Below are 24047 nucleotides of genomic sequence, written 5' to 3'. Positions count from 1 at the left end.
GACCAGAGGCAAGGACAATGATAGCTCAAAACTGCCGATCAATAACTACTGTAGCGATTATTAATTTTGCTTGTCCTTGAAGAACATATAACCATGAAAGCAATAATTAGTATTTGCTCAATAGCAGAGAAAAGCCAGGAGGATGTGCAACAGTGTGTGTGCTGGGAAAAGGTAATCTAATATTGGTAAATTAGACAAGAAAAGGACATTCTCCCATGACAGATATAACCCCACAGAGCGGCTCTCTGGCACTTTCCTCGTGTGTCCCCCTTGCCCTCTACATCTCAAGTCTGAGCAATCCTGACAGATTCCCAGCATTTACCAATGAGGCAAAGCCGCGGCGGACAGAGCTAACCAGGGGCAGCATTTATGGTTCCCATGTGTCCCAACAGGATGTTGGAATAGAACACATGCTTATATAAACTGCAGATAACTTCAAGCTGGGAGTGGATAAAAAGAGAAGATCAGAATCTTAAAGTATCTGGACCAACTAGAGGAATGGTCTGAAATAAGGCAGTTGGAATTTAACACACGCAAGTTCAGAATGCTATGTTTAGATCACGAGAACTAAATGCAGTAGCACAAAATGGATAATAACCACGTAGAGGTGCAGGACAAAATGCCTGAGCAGTTCACAAACTAAATATGTGTCTCCACAGTGTTGCAGATCTTAAATCAGCCATGTACTAGCAGAAGCATCTTATGTACGATTTTGGAAGTATGTACTGCCCTGTCCTCAGTGTCAGAGAGGCTCCTACACTGGGTTTGAGCATCAGTCTATAGAACAGACACAGACTAATTTGAAAAAGTCCAGATGAGAAAAGAAAGGGTGCAAAGAGATTTTGAAAATATAACCTATAAAGAGGGGAGGAGGGAGCAAACCCATAATGTTTCCCAGGAAATGGCTGCCAGATATAGAGGAGAAGAAAAAAGCAGCTCAATTTGCCATGACAGCAACTCATGTCAGATATTAGGAAAAAAGCTTTCTAACACTTAGAGTGGAAGAACACTGTGCAAAACAAATGATATTGTAGAACCTTCTTCATGGAAGAACCAATTTTAAGAAACAATTACCTATTTGGGTAAATATCTGATTCACCTCAGAGCACAAGTTTGGTTTAGATGATTCCTTGAGATCAACTCTTGGTCCTCATTTTTAGGAGTCCTAACAGTTACTCTGAATGACTGGTGCTACATTCAACACTCCCTGTTCTGACTCAGGACACTGACTTCTGGCCCCATGTGTTTGTCCCGACCACCGTAGAGGTTCCTACCTAACGCACCATCCCGTCTCACACTCTGCAGCACACAACTCCCAGCACAGACACAGTTTCAAAGGCTTCTCTGCCCAAACTATCAGATGAGAGAGTGCTTTCATACTTTTCCTTCTTAGTTGATCACTGAGTAATTCTGAGTATGCTCCATACTTATTCTCTGAGACACTCTCTAACCCTCATTTAACTCCTTTTCACAGAATCACAGAACGACTGAGGGTAGCAGGGGCCTTTGGAGATTATATGTCCAACTTGCCCTGGTCAAAGAAGGGTCACCTAGAGCAGACGGCTCCAAGGACGGAGACTCCAGAACCTGCCTGGTCAACCTGTTCCCATATTCAATTACCCTCACAGTAAAAACACTTTTTCTGATGGTTCAAATGGAATTTCTCATATTTCAGTTTATGCCCATTACTGCTTGTCCTGTCTCTGGGCACCTCTGAGAAAAGTCTGGTTACACTGATGAGATCTCCCTGAGCCTCCTCTTCTCTAGGCTAAACAGCCTCAGCTATCTCAGCATCTCCTCATATGAGGGATGCTCCAGCCCCTTAATCATCTTCACGGCCCTTCGTTGGACTCTCTCCAGTAACTTCACATCCCCATTGTACTGGGGAGCCCAGAACTGGATACAGTACTCCAGGTATGGCCTTACCAGTGCTAAGTAAAAAGGAGGGATCACCTCCCTGGACGTGCTGTCAAAGCTCTTCCTAATGCAGCCCAGGATACTGTTGATCTCTGCTGCAAAGGTACACTGCTCTACAGTGGTCAACTTGGTGTCCACCAGGACTACCAGGTCCCTTTCTGCAAAGCTGCCTTCCAGCCAGTCAGCTTGTAGTGCTGACTGGGGTCCTTCTCAGGTGCAGGACTTTGTACTTTCCTTTCTTTAACTTCAGAAGGGTCCTGTCAACACATCTCTCCAGCCTGTCGACGTCCCTCTGGATGGCAGCACAACCCTCTGCTGCATCAGACATTCCTCCTAGTTTTGTACTACCAGCAGACTTGTTGAGGGTGCACCCTGTCCCATCATCCAAGTCACTAATGAAGATGCTAAACAATCCCTGGGGTACATCACTAGCAACTGGACTTCCTGCTGTGGATCACAGCCCTTTTGAGTCCAGCAGTACAGCTTTTCCTTACACACAACTATCATAAATCACTGGGACATCTCACAAAAATTCTTCATAGAAATAACCACTTTTGACTTGAAATCAGTCCAGATACATCACAGCCTTTTCAGAGTGACCCAAGCCATGTGGAATAGCCACTACTTGCTGAAACACTGCTGTAGCTATATAGGCAGTACACACAGAGGCTTGTACTACTGCATGACACGTGAGATGATGACATGACAAGTAGGGTGTTTTTTAATTGCTGCTGAATAGCAGGATGAAGCATTACAAAGCCGGAGGACTGTGTTTCTATTCTCCAACAATGTTTGGAGACTGGGAAACTCTACTATCCAGAGGAGGGGGGAGTCCTGCAACTAAGGAAGCTGGAAGAGGCACGCACAAAGCTGGGACACTCCTCCTCTCTGCCACATCAGAGCAAACAGCAAGTAGCAAGAAGCTTGGCTTTGCCCTCCCTGCAGCAGACTGGCCTGCACGGGCCCGGGCTGGAGCTCCCGTGGAAGGACGCTGGCCTCTAGTGGCGACAGCTGGGGTGCCGCAGTCCCACCTCCCCAGCTCCAGCTGCTCGCTGCTCCCTCCAGACTGCAGTATCCAGGGGGGTGCAGAAACTGGCAATGCTCTTTTAAGAAAAGGAAGTGCACAAGCAAGGAAAATGAAGCTGCTGCATTGTCTGTGCGTATCCATGTCTTGTGTTGCTCTATTCCTTTTTTATACCCGAGATTATTCTAAGAACATCACTGTGAGAAGCAAAGGTTGAACAGCTGGAGCTTCACAATCACTTAAAATAGTTCGCGATGCTTGTCTTCTGAGGCTCTCAAAATTCGGTTTGTTAACAGAAATTTTTTAGCTATTGTCTAGCTTAATGAACAGTAAATCTCACCAAAGCAAAAAGACTACCAATACTGAGCGGATCCAAAAATAGAGAAATACCATCAAAACCAAATCACTCAGCAAATAACAAAACTTCCTTGGAATTAAAACCTCAAATTAATTCAGCCACAGATTTTTTGTCAGAAAAGAAGTGATAGCCATCAGCTTTGTTATGAACTTCATCAAAATAGTTTTAACAGATACTTAAGTTGTAATACATTAGGTGTTTTGATGTTGAAAATCATCCTGTAATTAAATATCTCAACCACAACCTCAAAATCCATAAAGCTTCCTGCTTAGATTTCAAATACTGCCTGGTAAAAACTTTCTTCTTTGCTTTTTCTTTTTTCAGAAATAACAGGCGACAGGTTTTATTAAATACACTGACAAGCCAAAATTTGACAATCCATGGTTATAGCTGAAAGCTTTACATTTCTGATCATTCTCAACTTTGATTAAACAGCACATGAAATCGGCATCTTCCTACAAAATTTTTCAGATTGCATCAATCACTGTTTTTCTTTCAGTGTGGTTCAGATAAACACACACACAGAGGCATGCCAGTGACCACACTAGGATTAGAGACTAAATATGAGAATAAATCTGCTGGCTTCTGGAAATAACTGCCAAAATCAGAAGAAAGTAAAGACCATGGGCTCCTTGGTTCTTGTTGCCTTCTAGAATTGCATGGAAACTAGAGATAGAACTGTAGTAAAGAAACCACGCAGTGATGCTGCACTAGCACAGTACTTCCTTCTTAGTGGCCTACCCCAGAATACAGCAAAAACCAGATAAAGGATTAATATCACCTACTTCTTGGTGTTGTGACTCACTTTGCCTAAGGTGATCAGTCTTACACTTCTGAAATGCTTTTTTTTCACTTGATGACTTTTTGGCCCAGATGGTTTCTCAGCCTCACTCTTACAGTAAGCTTAATTCATTCTGTTTTGCAATATCCCCTGACACCTTTAAAAAAGGTCAGACGCAAGATCTATCCGCTTACCCTGGAGATCATTCCTGCCATGTTTGAAAAGGACTTCACAGGTTTAGTAAAATAACACTTTTTCATGGAATTTTAATAATGGCTGACAGTTGGGTATCATAGTATTTCTATGAGAAAGGTAACCTGATTTGTTGGGATAATTTCACTCCGAATTCTTGTTGACTAGGCTGCAAAAAGCTCATTGCAGGATTCTAGCAAGAGGCACCCTCTCACCATTCTTCAGTCATCAACTTACCACCAAATCACATCTTTCGTCTCACTGTAAAATAGTTTTGGAAACTTTATCTAGCAATTAGGCTGTAAGATTTTAACAGCTTACCTAGATACAAGAATAGTGACGTACTTCCTCTTGACAGGCTTTTAAGGAAATAAGTATCTATACATGAACCATATTCCCCTACACCTCTTACTTTCACTGTACGCTTTGTAGCTCTCACTGCAGCAGAGAGACCATGAGAACTGGTTAAAATAAATTATATTCCTGTGCAGACTGCCTTTCAAACCAAATATTGTTTTCTAAAGTAATAAGCATATTAATAATGCTAGCATTATCCCCTTATTCTTAACATCTCTATTATAACAACTATATATAACACAACTTTTGAGATCAAAGTGTAGAACAAGGCATGGTTCCACAGAAACTCATACACCTCCTCCCTGCATGAACCTGATCTTCCAATATCATTTGTGCAGACAACTCCAGTACCAACTTATTAGTCACTTCAGTCACCTATTTGAACTATCCTGGCTCAAAAAATACTTTACTTTGAAGACTCTGTCTACTTGTAAATGATTTCTGTTTGTCTCCTTGAATGAACCATAAACCGCTTTCTCATTTTCTTCCATGTCTGACAATTCTGTAGTGGCATCAGTATAGCACTCCAACTATCCTTACGCTTTCTCTGTACAAACTCTAAATCACAGCCTTATTGTTTCTATGCAAAAGACAGAAAACAAGGGAACTGAAAGGAAATTTCTATTCGTATGGATTATTTACAAACTATGGTTCAATGTGGCAACTTTCGTGACTGTGGCACCTATGGATTTCTTTGATTAGCTGTAAACCAAGGCAGATGTGACGAAAAATGTACAAAACTGACATTAAGAAATAATTAAAATAGAATCCTCTCCTGGATGAATTAGGAAGCATTGCTAAAGCTCAAGTGGAAGGTACTGCTTCAGTACAAATGTACTCTTCTGAAAGAGAACGGAAGACTCAGGCAGGAGGACACAAAACACCTGCATGCCTGAAAGTACAATAAAAGAAAAATACCTCTTTGAATAAGTGAAAACTTAAGATAGTTTGACTACTTAAACTGAAACAGCTTTTGCTTGTCAGTCTGCATTTGCTGTTCAATGCTAATCACAATTTTCTCACTGGTCCCGTTCTACACATCTGCCATTGATGTCTAAGAGGTCAAGAAAACATGGGATGGCCCTAGGATGCATTTGCACTTGTAAGGCAGTGCGGCAGTGACTCATGTTCTTGTTGTAAGTACACTATTTGATTTGCTGTCATAGCTAGTGTACATGTTAATTTGTGTATAACAAACAGAATCTTGGGGAAGAAAATGTACACAATTAGCACATCAATCAGACTGTTCTTCTGATATCAATGCCTGTTGACTTCTCCATAAATTCTCTTTCGTAACTAATATGAATCATGAATTAATTGTAAGGACTAGAAAACTTAACACAATACAAAGTTTGTATATACAAACAATATAGCATTAAACATTTTTTTAAAAAAACATTGTCACTGATCCATCTGAACACATAAGCAGGTTGTATGTGCATACCGAACACATAATTCTGACAGCCCTCTAGCAACAGGCAGTGTTAGCTGTGCTTAAAAGTTTGCAGCTACCAGAGTGGAAGGATGACGGAAAACTGTTTTTCTCACCAAATGGAGAGACTGCTTTCTTCCTGCCCGGATTCTGTCCCCTAAATGTGGTGTTTTGCAACTACCTAAGTCAATCCATCCAGGCTGTCCCCAAAAAATACATCATTTCCCCTGTTGTCTGTATCCTGCTTTCCCACAGTGGTGGCACCAGCACTCACGCAGCAGCTTGGCAAGCACACTACTTAGGTAACTGGACTGGGGAGAAACTAGCATGGAGGTGGGTTTGGTTTGGTTGGTCCGTGGGTTTTTTTAGAGGTTGCTTATATCTGTATCAGTTGGCTGATCTGACTACTGCTTTGCCATGGTTTCTTTTGGGGTTTTTTCGTGGGTTTTTTTTAGGAGGAGCTGGTTTTATTTCCCTTTACAAGAAAGATTCTGTTTGGAAAGCAGAACTTGGACTCCAAAGGAAAAAATATTCAGAAGTTCGGATTTTGATTAAAACGGTACTCTCTTGGGAGAAGATAAACAGGAATGTACCAAGCTACTGTTAGGCTGAAGCATGTTGTTTCTATAGGAGAGTTCAGCTCTTCACTTAACAACATGTAGATGGTTGTTGAGACACATTCAGCAGAGGGACCCAAGACTAGAATTTCTTTTTTTTTTCTCAGTTGCTGACAAACTCACTCCTGGACTAAGCAAGGACATTTGTTGCTTCCTCTTTAAGAGATAGGAGCAGGTATTTTGAGGAATGAGGTGTTTGGGGTTTGGCCTGTTTTGTGTTTACACAAATGCATGCGGCACAAAACCAGTCAGCTGAAGAGGGGAACGTGTTTGATGTGGAGAGGATAACAGGCACGAGGAGACTTGGAAGGAAACTCCATAGCAAGAAAAGAGAAGAAACAGCTCTCTGTTGATCAGTATGCCTTCTTGTTGCGCAGCATGAATACTGCAATCAAAGCAGATGTTCCCATAAATTGAAATTTCCCCTTACCAACCTTACCTTACACGTAGCGTACGTACTACCACAAGCAGAACTGGCCACAGAGAAATGAATTAGCAGAGCTGAAGCAGAGCTTGGATCATCTTCTACATACTGAGAATAAAGGTGAAGAAGAGCCAAGACCAGAAGTGAAACCTCATCATCGATGAAATTCTCTCGTTCTTCACCAAACATAGCATTCATAAGAACTAACAGAAAGTGTCGTGAAATAGCCTCCATTTACAAAGAAAAGCTGTGTAACTGTTACTCAGCAGAAGGTGCACTTTGTGCGCTACTTCTGTCTCCTGAAAGACCAGTTCAGTTACCTTTTAGTCTTTATGACTCCTGGGTCTCCAAAATAAGGCTTCTGATTCTGGTCACCTATGTTTTCTGCAGATGCAGTCCAACTGATGCAGGCTTACTCATATCGCCATATAAATTCCTCTGTGTTTTCAGAGAGCTGGCCACTATGTAAAGTAATGCTGGTCTTGACTTTTTACTTCAAAGAAGAGTTTGGACACGTTGCATTGAGTATTGCAGTGCTCATCATGTGACAGTTTGGTTTTTGTAAGCCCACAAACACACACACATACACACACGCCATCTACGCTGGGGAAAAAAAAAAAGTAGTTCAGGCTTCTATCAATCATTTACCTTTCAGGAAATGCATGAATTAAAAATGCTTTGTCTTCTTGCTCACCTGCTCTCTGATAAGAATAAGGTCAGATTCTCTCCCAAAGTAGGCTCTAATCACGTACTCACCATAATGATCATGCACAAAGTCATAAACTTGAGGTTACCAAGGCAATAATGATTCTTCTCCACTTCACTTTTACTCCATTTTACATTTTACTTCATTTTCCTGTGAGAAACTCTTCAACCCTTTATTGTGGACCTAGTTTTAAGATACTCACTATCATTTATTTTTGGTACTCTGCCAAAATTTCCTGGAAAATTAATATCAGACCAAAATATGGGTAATGTTAAGAGTTTTTATTTCAGCCAAACCTGACATGACTTTCAAGAGGTTATACGGGAAGGAGGGTTGGGGTGATGAGAGGAAATAGCTGTGTGGCATCCGACTTTCCATTTCAATAGCTTTCAAAAGACTGGCTTATTAGGCACTGTAACATACAAGCAGTAGATGAACTTATTGATTATTCTGCAAGCTCGTAACAGAGAAGTAGATACACAAGTGAAATGTACACCTGAAGGCACTATGGCCATGGGAAATTTTCAAAAAGTGTAGCAAGACACTACAACCAGAAACAGACAGGCAGTCACAGTGTTCACACCACTATGGTCATTTTAGGTTTAGGGTTTTTTAGTTTAGCTTTAACATCTCCCAACCAACAGAAGTCAATTATCCCTTTTACCACCCTTTACCTGCTCACTGTTTAGAGAGAATGGGAAGACAGTTAACAACTACTTATATTCATGTTACAAGTGATTTCAGAAAATCCTCCCCAGGTTTAGGAGTCACATCAAACCAGAGGAAAAATAATATCTTTAGAACCGAGGGAGAAAGGAGAGAAAATAAAGGAAGAGGAGGGAAAAGTCAAGGTAAAGATAAAAACCTGTATTTCCTTCACCTAATTTTAGATAGAAGACATGAATTTGATCTAGACTAATCAATCAGGCTGTCTTCATAATCAAACGAGAAAGAGCACCTTAATACTACTAGAGTGGCTTATCTCTATTTTGATGCCTATGGCATGAATCACAACCAAAATGGCATCTTTTGGTTGCGATGGTTGAACCACCACCGAAGACGTGGTTCCCTGACAACTGACTAACATTCGATGTTCTGTTTCCATATAGCTAATATTATGTGAGCTAAACCACACTCTTTCCCAAAATGCTTAAGTTAGGAGTAAAGTTGCTTCAGATTTCACTTACAGCTGTGAGAGGGAAAGAGAGGAGAGAGGCACCTCCAGGAGTCAACTCAGCTCCCTTAATATCTCAGAATTTTATGACCTTTCTAACCCAAAAGAGTGCAACAAAGCTTCTGCCTGGCACGGATATAATGAAATCAAATAGTCTAATGTAACAGAGAAATATTCTTCTATATTTTTTAAAGAGTTATTTCTGAGCTAGAAAAAGAGATAAATGATCCTACCATCTTAAAAGACATTTCTTAAGCTTTCACATTCCAAGTTGAAATCACTTTGTCTATTAGTTACTCACTATTAATTCAAACATACACACTTACCTTTATAGTAACGTTTCCTTTTGTTATTTTTCTCATATTGAAGCCTACTGTAGGAATCATATCTTCTGTGAACTGCCCTGACTGAAATAGAAAAAAAAATTATATTTATTATAAAATAGTTGATACACAGCAGATACGTTTCTCATTTGCAATCGAAAATTCTTATTTTACAACACTGTAAAATATCACATTAATTTTCTAGAAGAGCACTGGCTAGCACTTCAATTAATGCATTGTCACGCCAAGGAAGACTGTTCATTTCAGCCCCTTTAAACGATCTTTTATTCTCCTCAGCAACAAAGATCACCCCAGAAACCACGAGACTTCAGATAATTTTTCATCTGATCCTTCAGCAAACCAGAAAGCAGCACGGTCAAAATACAGAATCATAGAATGGTTTGACCTTTAAAGGTCATCTAGTCCAACCCCCAGTATGATAAAATACAATAAAACTGACTATACCAGGATTTTTCCCTGTAGTTTCTCACTACCATTACCAGTGGTTTAACTCGAAATATAATAAACGGTGAAGGAGTACTCTCATGTAGACAGTACTACGTGCAGACCCTTTCCTTCTGAGTAGGTGACAGCAGAGAAGTCCCGCTGTGGAAGCCAAGAGAACGCCATTAAGACAGAAAAATACAAGGTACTAACTCAGCACACCATAAACCCAAAACATAAAATCAAAGCACTGCCTCCTCTCCCAGTTCAGAGAAATATTTTTACAAGACAGATGCTTGTCATTATGCCAACAAGAACCTCACAGATATCTACCCACTACAGAAGACAGCTTTTGAGGAGAAAGGTGAAACTCAGATCTAAGTATTTAATTATTCATTCTTCTTTTTCAAAATTTATCATTAATAAGATACTGTGTCTCCTAGACGTGGTGCATTAAGATATGCAGATGGTTACTTAACAGTCATGTCTATGTGGAGGTCCAGGTGCTCTCTGCAACATACTCGGCAGTCCTGGGTTACCAGTCATCCAGAAAGGAGAGCAGGACCTTCTGGATTTGCCACTGTCCTTCCATATCTATCTGCCCATATTCCCTTCACAAATCTCATCATCCCATGTGCCCTAGGGTGGTTTTTATTGAAGAAAATATGGGTATGTGGACAAGGAGGGAAGCAGACATGCTCCACCAGGTCCCTCCCATCTGACGACTGGATGATCAGACCTTCTGGGTGCACCAGAGCAGCTACGTGCCTTGCCGTGCACACATCGCCACCAGCTATTCCTAGTGCTATTGCTGGTCCCTGTATGCTTTCCACAACTTTTTTCTTGGCTGTTCATGGAAGAGTGTAAATACACTATGACTCCAGTTCGTGTCCACAAACTAAGATTAATTATTTTTAATCTGGGACTTTAAAAGCTGTATGACCTTTGACAGTTACTTGATCCTCTTGCAAGATTTTGGGGTTTGGAATTAGATCAGAATCAGATTCAGGCAAGAAACAATTTCCATCAATTACTTTTTCAACTTTACCTATGCGAACCTTCTTGCTAAATTCTGTACTATACATCCTCCCCATCTTTTGTTTCTGAAAGTATCTTTTTTCCCTCATCTTTCCTTGCTTGTCAACAAGCAGTAGGAAAAAAACAGTGAAGACAAATGCACCTGCAGTCTCATACAGATGCACGTACCCAGCAGTGACAGAAGTTTTTAATTGGATGGAGTAAGACAAAGCCAATCAGTAACCATCTCCTATAGCAGGTACTGGCCTAATTTATTAAAATATATAGTACATTTATTTGTGGAGGACAGACATATGAACACATACATCCTGGGAATGTAGCATCATTACTCAAGCAGAGGAATGCCTGGAAAACAGGCCAGCCAACTCAGGAGGCTATTGTTTAAACAAACTCACAGTAAATCAGGATTCAGCTTTTGTCAGCAAATTATACACCATATATAATACACTAAACTGGAAGATGAATATCAAAAAATCCCATCATAACTGCTCTGGTATTGGGGATAAAATGCAAAGAATTAGTGTCCCCTTTACTGGTCTTTCGTCTTTTCCGCTAAAAATTTGCCATTCTGGTTGAATGGAAACAGATACAAAGAAAGTATTCTGTTTACAATTCTTTATTTTCCCACACAATGAAGAAAAGAAAGTACTATGTTGAATCTTTCACCAGCATATTAGTCCAAAACCTCTGATTACTGTGTTTTGTTTCAAGTGCTGTAAGCACCATAAAGCAAAAAACCTGTTCCGTTTTGCTTGCTAAGGAAGTTTTACATGACAAATTACCTATTTTGGTGAATATTCAAGATGTGCCAACAAGTTTATTGTTGTTTCTCAGTAAAAAAGGCATTATACCCTGACACAGATGAAAACAACTGATGCTAAGTTTGAAATGTCCTCTTTAAACGTTGCTAAATATTGAACTGAAAATGAGTACTGCCGTAACCCCTTACACTAACGACCATGGCCCAGACTCTACTCCATTACATCACTGCACATCCACAGTAGCAGGCAGTGACATTATCCAAGGTTTCCACCGGTAACGGAGGACTAAATATGGCTCATGCTCTTCTGGGAAGAGACTGTCTCAAACGGTGTTTATTCAGTGTTAGCATGATAGGATCTCTGAATACTATTGCAAAGTGGAAAAAATAGTAATTTCCTATCTTTTGGTTTTATGATCCATTGCAGTTTGCGTTTTAAATGGCCACTATTTTGTGACGGTTATTTTCATCTTGTCGCACTCTAGCCACATACACACAAACACACATAGAATTCCCTATCTATTTGCCATCCCTGCATCAACTGTTTTCAAGAGTAAGCTATTATCCATTGCCTTACTCCCAAATTCTTCAGCCACTCTTCTTCGGTGATTATCATGGTGTGTCATCTCCAGGTTCAAAGATCAAAAAGCTACAAAACCTGCAATGTGTGACACTCCCGAAGTCAGAAAACATGGATGCCTTGTAGAATATTCTTAAGCAATATGTTTGCTGGCAAAATCAGACCTGCAGTAACAGCAGTGCTCTGGTATTCAAGATATTAGCACGAGAGAGACAAACACACATGATGCCATTCCACAGGTGCTGTAGTATAAGCATACAAACAGTTACACGCACAGAGTCTAATAGTACACACTACTGTTACTGAGCTCTCTGAATTGTGGTGTTCTTCTTTGCTCCACTTATGAAATCAATCCAAGAAGCAATACAATTTGTCACGTCTTTTCCCCCTTCCTCGGCAAAGCTCACCCTTGGGAAATGAACACTTCCAGTGGCCATGAGGAGTGCTGAGGCCCGTGTTACCAAGACCGCCTGAGTGCCTAACTAACTAAAATACCAGTTCCGGATCTCTTCTGTTTATTGATTGCTGATGTCCCCCAAAAACATACATTCATTGCACTCTTTCCCTACCCCATTCCTTGTTCTCTGTCTCTCTCTCCACTTCTTCACTCACACTAATTCACATTTCCTACTTTTCCCTTAATCCGTAATTGTATATGAAAGCAAATTGCAAATACCATATACTCATGTCATTGTTGCCTCAATCTCTTTGACTTTAGGCCATACACCTCCCAGTCTGGTTTTGATTCGTGTTCTAGTAACTTTACAGGATAAGGACTGAAGAATATCTGGAAACCTTTATCTGGTGGCAGGTGAAGCTGCAATGCACCTCACAACAGCGATCACCTTGCAGAAAAGGGTATGCACTAAGCTTCATGATTAGTAGTAACCATATTTAACCTATATATTTGTTTCTGTCTTCCAATGGAAAGTAAATCTTCGGGATGGACCCAAATGCAGAAGGGTGGAGGACACAGCAAACAAACATGAGGAATGTATTTGGGATGGTGACAAAATGGAAAACGTCACAGCAGGTGTCAGCGTTGGAGAGGGACAAGGCTGCGAGGCCATCACCAGGGTGGGAAGAGAAGGCAAAATCAGACTCAAACGCTGGGAAAGAACCATCACGGAATTGTGGGAGGCATTAGTATTGCTGCAACCGATGGCGGGGGGAGAATTCAGCGACAGGGGAGTTGTGGCCTTGGAGGACGCACAATATATTCCCAGCTAATTCTGGGACATGCTGGCCGTGAAAAGCCCACTCTGAACCACGGGCAAGAGCCCCGTGCCCAGCCATCTGCTTTGAGACGGGCGCACTTTGCAGTAAGACACAGGAGACATTTTCCGTCTCCCTTTTAAATCAGTTTCACACCCATCGGCGCTTGCTGTGACACTCCCCACGTCGCAAAAGATGCGGGCGCTCCCTCACGCCCGCCGCCCCCCGCCCTCCCTCCCTCTCCTCAGGACAGGAGCCGGTTTCCCCGCAGGCCCCGGGGGCAAAGCCGCACTTGTTGCCGGGGGAAGGGAAGGGGAGCGGAGCTGCCGGCTCGGGGCGGGCGGCCCCCTCCGGCCACGCCACACCTCCGGGCCGACGCCTCACCGCGACCCCCCCCACGCCTCCCGCCGGCCGCCGCCCCGAGCACCCCCCCGCCCTGCCCCCGGCCCTGCCATCCCGCAGCACCGTACCGCCAGCACGGTGAGCAGCGTGGTCTTGCCCGAGTACTGCAGCCCCACCAGGGTGAGCTCCATCTCCTCCTTCCAGAACAGCGAGCGCAGCCACTCCAGCAGCCGCGCCACCAGCCCCAGCATCCCGGCCAGCGCCCCCGACCTGCGGCAGGCGCCCAGCCCTAGCGGCACCGCCTCGCTGCTGGGCATGGGAGCGCGGGGCGAGGCCAGGCCAAGCGAGGCGAGGGCCAGGCGCGGGATGGGGCCGGGGGTCGGCGGCGGCGATGCTGGGCGCGCAGCCGAGCGCCAGGCAGGGCCCTCACGTGATGGCGCCGCCGCCGCCCTTCTCCCGCTGCCACTTGCTGCAGACAGGGGAGGGGTTTGGGGTGGTTCGGAGCGGCGGGGGGACCGGGCGGGCGAGCGTGAGTCAGGGCCGGGCGCTGGCCGGGGGCGGGCGGGGAGGCGTCCGTCGTGTGAGGTGACGGAGCCGCGTCCGCAGCGGGGAGGTGGCTCCCGCACGAAATGGCGGGCGGAGCCGGGCCCGGGGCGAGGGCTGCGGGCGGAGGGGCGTCCGGCGGGGCCTCGGGGCCTGAGGCGGTCGCATGGAGGGACCGCAAGGCCAGGGAGCAGCGGGGAGGCTCCGGGCACCGCGGGGATCGTGTGAGGTGGACAGCTGGTCCCTGGCAGGAGTGTGGCAGTACGGGGCAGCCCGGCGTTGGTCGGCCACCGTGGGCTGGCTGTCCCAACAAGGGATGGCCGAGGGCCACATTTGCAGCACCGGCAGATGGTGGACTTGATCTCCCTGACAGCACCGAATTTGTAGGTCCTTCACCTCTAGTGGTGGCGGTTCTCACGCCCCAAGACCTCCACTCTTCCCATGAAACTCTTCTTGAATTAACTCTTCTTGTTCATCATGTAGGGACAGGCTTTCAGATCGAGGGCTTACCCTGGTTTTATTTGGGTTCTTCTCAGACAGTTTTCGTAGAGTATCCCTTGGCATTCTTCTTTGCCTCAACAAGAGACACTGTGATGGTGGTTTTGTGCAGTGGGCAATGACGGGACATGCCGCTTCACCAGGAATCATGTGCCCGCGCTGGGTAAGCGACATTTAGCGTACAGTCTTGCCACACAGCATTAGAGAAGGGTTTGTTTTCCCCATAAATAAAGAGCTAACACTTAGCCTGGATCCATCTGCCAGTCTCTGAAGTTGTCACTGAAATTGGTGCTCTAGAGCAGTCTATTTTTGTAAGAATTTTTGCAGGAATTTTTAAATTCTGCAATAGTGCTTAAAGCTCATAGTGATGGAAGCTTAAAGAAACAATATATTGCAGATACAGTAACATATTCTGAAAAAATACATTTCGGTCATATCCTTATAAAAGGCCAACAGAGGATGGGCAGGTAAATTCTAAAGCGTTAATTCAGTTGTACACTGGCTGAAGTCTTTTACAGTGTCTAAGGGGTCAAAACATAATATATGAAAAAGTCTTAGAGGGTTTGTCCAAGTTCAAAGATCTGTTATATCTTTTTCAAGCTCGGAGGGCATTTGTTCTTGTAGCTAAAAGCCTCAGCTGGGGCACAGACGGCTACAATTCATTATCCTGTGTGACTGTAGACAATCCACTTAAACTTTCTGGGAAACGTTTAACCACTGATAAAATATTTCACTTTTCTGTCTTGTCTATTGAGATTTACACACTTCAGGACCAAATTAGCAGTGTTACGGGGCCAAGTAGCACCTAGGGTATTGAGTCTTCCAAGTGCTCTGTCTCTGAAGTGATAGTAAAGCAGCTTACTCCATTGCAGAGACTTATTCGTGCTATAAAAGATTATAACAATGGATCTTATGTTTCGGATGGCGATGGTGGTGATGGTATAAATACGTAGTCAGCAAAACTTGACCTGCATCAACACTGGGTATCCAGATATTTCCATATTTGAGTAGAGATGAGATGTTTGGGATCCACATCTCCAGTTCGGAGTACTACCAAAGAGTTCAGATCACATTATCTGTCGTTTAAAAATGGATTTTAGTGACAGCTGAAGATCTTAATGAGAAGAATCCTTCAGCTGAATGAAATCTCCAGGGAGAAGAGCATGAGAAGAGGTGATGTCTCACTCCTGTATTTTCAGGTTTGTCCTGATATACCAGATGTTTGGGAAAAAAAACCTGTAGAATAAGCCGTACATCTTTTCTGCTAATGAGGCACTGCATTAGTGAGAGACTAGCCGTCTTTTCTGTTTGTAGGCCAGAGTCAAGCAGCTGCTTTGCTAAAGAGAATAGAAAGACTATTGAATTTTTCAGTGAAAGCATTGTAATTATACCCGCCAGTGTCTATGTGCATCATCCATGCCCTCTGCTGGCTGGAGCGTCAGTGACTCTTCAGCGTATGTATCTTAATAATTTCTCTCATGCTCCAGTGAAGGAAGGAGTGAAAAGGGATTTCTGTAAGGATTGTTATGCTGACGGAGTGGGGCACATTAAGGTTTTTAACTCAAGAACTTTGCATTTTGGATACCTAAGTTTGGTATATGCAGCATGAAAACTGAAAAAACACATAGGACTTAGAGCCTAAGCTTCTGTATTATTAGTCCCAGCAGTAAGGTGCTTCATGCTTTGTTGTGACATTAAGAATATTATCGTTATGGGGTTGCAGGGAGCCCTTAGCCTTCCTTTAAAAGGGTAGTTGTTAGGTCCCTGCCTCAGGAAATCATTACTTGCCACTGGCAAGCTATCATCTTGTCTCAACCTGCTGGTAGCCTGAGGGAGCAGCGTGCTCCACAAGGAGCCTGCCAACATATGGTATATTTCTTCTGCAGTTTCTTGAAGTTCGGTTGAATAAATACATTTTCTGAGATGAAAACAAAGGCAGAGAAGGGTGACTGCATATTGTCTGATGTCTGCATATATATGTGGCTGAACATCACGCTCTGGAATTGCATGCACAGAAACAATGTTGGCTCAATATATGAAGTAGTGACTCCCATTAATTTTCGTACTGTCTGTTTGTGTCTGATTACTAATCAATAAATACCTTATCAGTTATAAACTAAGGGATATATAAGCATACACTGAAAAATGTCATCTAATTACTACTGGCCACGGAGAACTATAATCAATACACCATGATGGTGGTAACACATTAGTGAACATAATGAAATCCACAGTTATTCCCTTAAGGATGCTAATATTGATAGGTGCCCTTTACCTCCTTGCCCTTTACTTTCTCATATGTAACAAGGGGACAACAAATGCAGGAAGATTTTGTAGTCCTGAGTACTACTGACAGTAAAGAGAAAAGTAGCTGCGAAAGGTTCAGAACACTTAGAACAAAAGAACTGTTCTCTAAAGACCCAGATCCTTTACTGGTGTACACAAAAACTTAGAATTGATCTCAAATACTGTATGTTTACCTGACTATCATCATTAAGAAAAATGCCATGATGCTGGGTTAAATTTCAGTGGGGTCTTTCTAGAAAAAATAGACAGAGGGGTCTGGGATTGCCACACATCAGGAAACATTTAAAAGTGTTAAGGGATGAAGTTAGACCAATAAGCTTTTTGAATCTGTTCCCAGCCACCTATACAATGGTTTTCAATAGGACAGGCAAAAACCTGCCAAGAAAGAACAACAAAAAAGAAATTTTCTTTCAGAAAAGATGAAATTACTGCTTAGTAAAGCAGTAATTTTTTTAAAACCAGGCAGTAAACATTATTTTTTATCAGTGTTATTCTTTGAAATGAAACTCATGACCTTGTCTTAAAATCTCAGACCCCAATCTTGCAGGCTGTTTTGCTTTGGCAGAATGAGTATCTGCCAGCGCAAAGGGGCCTGCACAAGCACACTGTGAAAACCTTTCAAGTAAGTTTTAAGTGTGTATGCTTGAAGGCTGGAATTTAGTTGTCTTCTTAAAAAGATCATCGATGCTCCATAACTGAATATGTTTTAAAATTGTGTAACTGTCTTTGCTGTTTGTTGTTTGTATTGAAAAGTGATGGATAGGTACAGGTACAAATCTAATCTGTGTCTGGGAGCTGGCTAGTGCATGTTGCACACGTCTGAAATCTTCCACACGATTCTTTGCTGAACAGGGTGTCCCAGTGCAGTGCAGGGATTAAAGCAAATTTTGTTGGACTCCTTGGGATGCTAGTCACATCCTAGGCTGTCTACAAAGTGGTCTTATTGGTCTGTCTCAAAATCTCTCCCCATGTTGTTATTTTAATACAGAGAAGCAAGAAACTTTAAGGCAGGGACTTTGGAAGCTTTGGAATACACGTTTCTGTGGACAGTTTATTGCAATAGTCTACTTTCCTTTCATCTTCCTTTTACTTTTCTGCTCCTGGCTGTTCTCAAGAAAAGAAGATGTGGGATCAGGTGGATAGGTCTAATGTAACGTATCAGTTACTGCGTACCTTTATCTTTATAGTGGGCCTTGCGGATAGATTGTCTGTATTAAATACCAGGTAGATAAAAACTGTTAAATGGTAAGAGACTGGTCTGTCCGCATTCCCTGTTACTTCACTCTTTCACTTCTGCAGTTCACTTCCTCTGCATCCACTGGGAGGTCCTGGGTGCTCTGTCGCAACTCTTCTGTGTTTTTAACTTTTCATTCCTCCTTTTCTGGTGATTTCACACTTTTGTCATCACAAATGCGTCTGCTTGCTATTGCCTGGCTCACAGTCAAAAATATTTATGGCAAGACTTGTAAATTTTGTGAACCTGCAAGCTCTCGTATCACACATCTGGTGTCTTTCGGAGCACTAGATACAAACAAGCCTAACCTCAGGAAACTTTGCCAATTTGTGATTTAACAAAGCAGTGCAGCAGTTGAACTAGAACTCTGTGTGGCAACATAAAACTTCAACCATGTTAAAGCGTTCTGGTGAAAAAAATAAAACTTCACATAAGTCATACAAAATATATTAAGACATTACCAGTGACGTTTCCGGTTTTTAGAAACTCTCTGATCGTTGTCACAAGTCTAGTGTGAAAGGGAAGGACCTGAGGTACAGGAATTATTCAGAAGACATACCATGGCTTTTGTTTACCCACGATCAAAAGCTTGCAGTGAAGAAACTATGTTTTTATAGAGGTAATCAAAACCAGCTGGCTTCTTTTGTGCTGGACAGTCCACTACATATGTATTTTTTATCATTATTCTACTTGGAACATCGATGGCGGAAATAGTTTTGACTTGTGGACTCAACACCATAACTGTGATGAGAAAATTGTCACTTCCTCTTGATAACTTGTTGTCCAAAAGCCATAAAACATTATTTCTGCATGTTAAATCTAAAGCCTTTTAGGCTTTAGAGAGGTTAAATCTAAACCTATTTTTCCGCAAGTCTGTTATGACTGACAACCTGTAAGTTCAAAGGCAGAGGACATAATAGGTGTTTTCTGCTAAATTTAGGCATTAACTTCTTGTAAAGAAAGGGCTACTGTATTGAAATCCCAGGAATTTCCATTAGTGAGGCAGGTTGTATCTGTAGGAGGTGGTGATTTATGCAGATCATGCCTAGCTTTAGGGAGTCTTTCTTTATCCATGCCAGCAGCCACTCTTCACCCACCAGAAGTCCAGCTGTCTAGTAAGCATCTGACATAATCATCTGGAAAGGATATTTTATCAAATGAACTACAGTTAATTGCTTCTAAATGCTTGAACTGACTATACATAAATCATAACTGGACTCTTGATATGAAACCGGGAATGATTTTCTTCCGAGGTATCTCTGCTACTTTAACATTGCTTTTGGCAATGAAATAATATTAAGCAAATAGTCTTAGTTCTGTCAGCAGACTGAATCAAAAAGGTGGTCCTGAGATTGGGGATCACAGGCACTGGGAGTGAAGAAAGGGAGCCCCAGGTTCCCAGCGTCACTGCATCTTTCAACCTCCACTGCTGCATCTTCCTAAGGAACAAACTGGTTTCCACCAAAGAGAATGTTGAGGAAATAGTCAGGCATAGACGAAGTTCCACGCTTGCAGGCTTTTGTCCACATGGCAGGGACAGTCTTATCCAGTTGCTAGGGCTGGCTGGACAGAAAAACTAGGATGGGCGGCCAGTGCCATAGGGAGTGCAGGAGCAGATCAGATGAGTTGTGAGTGTTGGCCAGACAAAACAACTGAAAGTGAGGGAGGGGACATGCGAAATACGAGGGAGGGCTTGGGAGAAGAAGAGAAGAAAGAAAGAAAGAAGGATAAACCCCTGCGGCTCAAATTTTGAGTAACAAAGCTGTAATATTCAAAGTCAAGATTGACACTAATGTTAGAACCGTTTGAAGAGTTATCAATAAATTTAATTAAAAGAAAAAACAGTGTCCCTGTAGATATTGTGAAAAGTGAAGAAACTTTACAGTAATCAGATAAATTTTGTGCTGCAAAGCCCCACAGATCTAAAGTTAAGCCAAATATTTTTAAGAGCTAATTTTCATATAGAATGAAATTAATTCCTACGTAGAACATCAAACCTGTTGACTGCTGAGACTCAAGGAAATCCAGTTTGAGATGTATTTAACTGGCTTAACTGGAAGTATACAAAACAACGTTATCAGCAATTTTTTTTTAATATAACTGTTAAAAATGTAAACTGTAAAAAAATATTCCTTATTCTGGATTATCCTTCCATATGGTAAAATCAGTGTATACATGCCAGTATATCTTTGGCACAAATAGTAGTTTATAGAACTAAACTGAAGAAATACATTGAAGCTGAAGTGTCACCTGTGGAATAGAAAAGGTTACCTCATACAGATAAGACCTCAGATTTGCAGCTGTTTTATACCTTTCAGGAATGATTTTTCCGTGTAAATAAAACCTTTAGAAAAGAATATTCTCACTTTTGTGGGTCATTTACATTAAGGTTCTCAAAATTAGAATTAAACAAAACAAATTAAACATCTTTGTCTTATAGGATGAAGAACTACTGAAAGTACGAGTGTCATTTGCCTCTAAATTATATCCAGTGGCAGCTGTGACAGAGTTATATTCTGCAGATGTTATATTGAATATATTATTTCCAAAGGTAGATTGAAAATCTTCTATTTCGGGATGTGTAGATAATGTCACCTTACTCTGAGAGGTAAATGAAAATACAGTTCTGTTGGACAGGAGCTTTTCTTCAGAGGCTTCTATATTAGAAAGTGAATTTGAGGAAACGTGAATGCAAATATCTTCTGAAATGCAAGCATGGACGTAATGGATGTCATTTATATCAGCTGTAGGTTCACAACTGCGCCCTGCATAACAGTGGCAATCAAATTTTTCTATGAACGTTTGCAGATCCTGAAATGCTGGTTGCCCTTGCAGCATGTATTTTCCATCCTTTGTCATTTGAATGACAATATTCTCAGGGTTCAAGTGAAGATAGTCACTGGAATTCCATTTTTTCCGTGCGCAAGCACCAGCATCTTGGCATAACACTTGGCTACAGATTCTGGCTGCCATCGTGACGTTGATGAGGTATGGGGTCAAAGTCCTCCTAAGGTAGTTGTCCAGAGTCCTACAGGTGTTCTGTGAAAAGAGCATCATATCTGTGATGTTTAGTATGGAAACCATTGAAATGCTGTCGTTCTAGTAACAGTACCATAGTGGATGTCTGTGAATGTTTCTCCCGGGGTTTTGATAATAGTTATAACTGGTTGTTGGAACCACATTTATCTGAGAAGTTGCTATGTAGCTCAAGGATCACAGCAAATTTATGTTGGGTGGTTGCTGGACATGTTAATGAAAAGCACTTATATCAGAAAGCAGACGACTTTAAGCTTTCATTTTATCTGTATGTTTCATGTAGCATTTTGAATCAGATGCATTTAAAGAAGTTACATGGAGGATTGAAGTTCTTTTTTATGTGTCTTGAATGGTTTGAAAGAATCTTGAAAAAAATCTCACTTCTTCAGCCTGAACAAATATTTTTTTCTATCAAATCGTCTCTGTAAGTCTCTTCAGTTTTCCCCTGAAGTGAATAGCTAGGCTGTAGGAGTAGGAACCTTTCACGGCATTTTGGAATGGAAAGCATTTTGGGAGAATGGTCAAGTGGAAAGTATGCTAAGAGAATTGATCACTTTAATTGATCATGGAGTTGGCATATATTGTGTGTACGCTTAGCACAGTTTAATAACCAGAGACTTTGCGAACTCTTCCTTTGTTTCTGACACTATGTCTCCTTGGGGCATTGGCCTAATACCGCACATAGATACAGCTAGTCCCTGCACCCATGGAGATCACTTCACTGAATCTGAGGTATACGTTGGGTTTTTGTTTTTCCTCTATGTATATATATAAAAACCCTGCCTGAAAATTTTGGTTGATGCAATTATTGCAGAACTGAGCCTCACAGTAATATTTCATTGCTGACTCTGACAGCTGTGAAAAAAAGGTGTGATTAGTTCACAAATACATAATGTGACTGGGCTGTGGAAAATTCTGTTTGCTGGCTGTGGAAAATTCTATTTGCTCATACAAATCTCAAAACTCAAGCAATAAAAATATTGCTCCTCTATGTTCTGTTATTGGGGCAAAAAAATCTTCAAGTGTGACTGATACGCTTTCTCAAAGGCAGGCACATACAAAAAAGAGTCAAAGTGGGATGATTTGGGGAATTTGACCCTTCCAGAGCTGCGGAGGTTTATTGTGCCGTGCTTTCTGTGACAGGAGGCCCAGTAGTGCTGAAGAGTTTCACTTCTTTGCTCTTAGAAGACTTCAGAAGTCTTCCCATACAGTAGTTTACTGTATCTAGCTTGCTGGGTATGAATGAGATAGATAGTTCAAAAGATTTATGTGAACATCCTTATAAGAATGTTTCTCAAACTTTGCATTTGGCCTTCCTAAAACAAATTGGATTTTTTTTTCCCCCTCTGACTCAGATCTTTCTTACAATGAAATTAATCAAAATACTACTTTACAACACACAGAACAGGCCAGAGCTGAAATTTCACAGACTGACTCCTCCTGGTGCTTTAAATATTATTGCTAAGTGCACCACTTGGCAGGGGAAAAAAAAAAAAAGCAAAAGCGTCTTTAAAAAATTGTTCTGGGCAAGCAGAAGTAATTTTTTCTGTACCTCATGACCAGAATGCAATGAAGATACAAGAATTCTTTCCTTAAATTAACTAATCAAGTGCTAACTTGCCTAGAGTTATTGTGGTAGCTTGTCTGGTTACTCAGAGCCAACACTGATGTTTTAAAAGATTGAACTCTTATTCTGTGTAGTCAACAACAATATTTTTAAGCCTCAAATGTGCTTGGTTTTTAACTAGAGAAGACTGCTGGCAATATGGAGTCATCATTTTAAAAGTAGAATATATGATGTAAGTAATCATAATGCTTTATATCCTTTTCACTTTATTACTCTTTAAAAATGTAATATAATAATTAATCTAGCATACCTTATTTTGTGTTAAATTCATATCACCCCAGATCACAATTCCAGAAGCACCCAGTGCAGCAGATTCTCCAATGGTGTTTACAAGGTCATCCTGAGAGGAAATGTGGAAAGGATGATACTAATGTAAGTAAGCTATAATGTAAGGGCAAAAGGTATAATGCATATAATAAAGTACATATCCAAAATAACTACTTTGAAGACAGCAAGCAATTACACACGATGCAGACATTCTGCTCTCAATTACGCTATTTTATTCTGGGACTGGGTTGCACAGGTGATGCCAGAAAATGTTGCCAACTATATCCAATTTATATATGTCATCTGGTTAGAAAAACAAGGCGGTAAAACTGAGCCAGTGGTTAGGCATATGACATACGCTCTTCCAGCCACTTTATTTTGCTGTGCTGCCTCCTGGCTGCTGAGAGTTGGTAGAACTGGTTTCAGTAATGCTGCCTGAAGCAGGCGCTGGAAAGAAAGCACAGTTGTTTGGTTTTTTTAAAACTTAATTTCAGTTACCAGAAAGTGCTAAGGCAGAAAAGTAGCAAGAGAAAGACCTTTAACCAACAGGAATCTCTTTTCTCCAGAGAATGGCTCTGGCCTTTTACAGAGATCGATTTGGGAAATTTTTTTCTGTCCAGTTCTCCTTTTAGGGTCAGCTATTAGCTCAGCCCATCTGGGATGGGAGAGGACTATGAGTAGAAAGAGAGCAAGGAAAAAGCAACTTAGTAGTGGGGCACAACACATGAAAAGGAAGAATGTTAGGATTACAGGATTTAAATGGTTAACTAGGAGCCCAGCAGGGACCCTGGCAACACCCCTTCCTCCCTGAAGGTATCCTCGGAGTTGGGGGACAATGCCTGCTGATGCTC

At 41.7% G+C, this 24047-nt stretch overlaps 2 protein-coding genes across 4 annotated transcripts in view; both read right to left on the bottom strand.

Moving 5' to 3' along the window:
* The window catches only part of LOC128904244 (ADP-ribosylation factor-like protein 8B), a 29056-nt gene extending 14919 nt beyond the window's left edge, over positions 1-14137 (bottom strand). Inside the window, exons 1-2 of the mRNA XM_054188310.1 lie at positions 13813-14137; positions 9309-9389 (exon numbers count right to left, since the gene is read on the bottom strand). Of these exons, the coding sequence (XP_054044285.1) occupies positions 9309-9389; positions 13813-14001 (270 nt within the window). The 5' untranslated portion in view covers positions 14002-14137. The remainder of the gene's footprint in view (positions 1-9308; positions 9390-13812) is intronic.
* Positions 14138-20121: 5984 nt separating this feature from the next.
* SPAM1 (sperm adhesion molecule 1) overlaps positions 20122-24047 on the bottom strand; it is a 38450-nt gene continuing 34524 nt past the window's right edge. For all 3 annotated transcript variants that reach the window (XM_054188307.1, XM_054188308.1, XM_054188309.1), the window contains exons 3-4: positions 23180-23269; positions 20122-21305 (exon numbers count right to left, since the gene is read on the bottom strand). In XM_054188307.1, coding sequence (XP_054044282.1) covers positions 20646-21305; positions 23180-23269 — 750 coding nt within the window. In that variant the 3' untranslated portion in view covers positions 20122-20645. The remainder of the gene's footprint in view (positions 21306-23179; positions 23270-24047) is intronic.

Source organism: Rissa tridactyla, chromosome 1, assembly GCF_028500815.1.
Source record: "Rissa tridactyla isolate bRisTri1 chromosome 1, bRisTri1.patW.cur.20221130, whole genome shotgun sequence".
Classification (NCBI taxonomy): Eukaryota; Metazoa; Chordata; class Aves; order Charadriiformes; family Laridae; genus Rissa; species Rissa tridactyla.
This window is presented reverse-complemented; position numbering and strand designations above follow the sequence as displayed.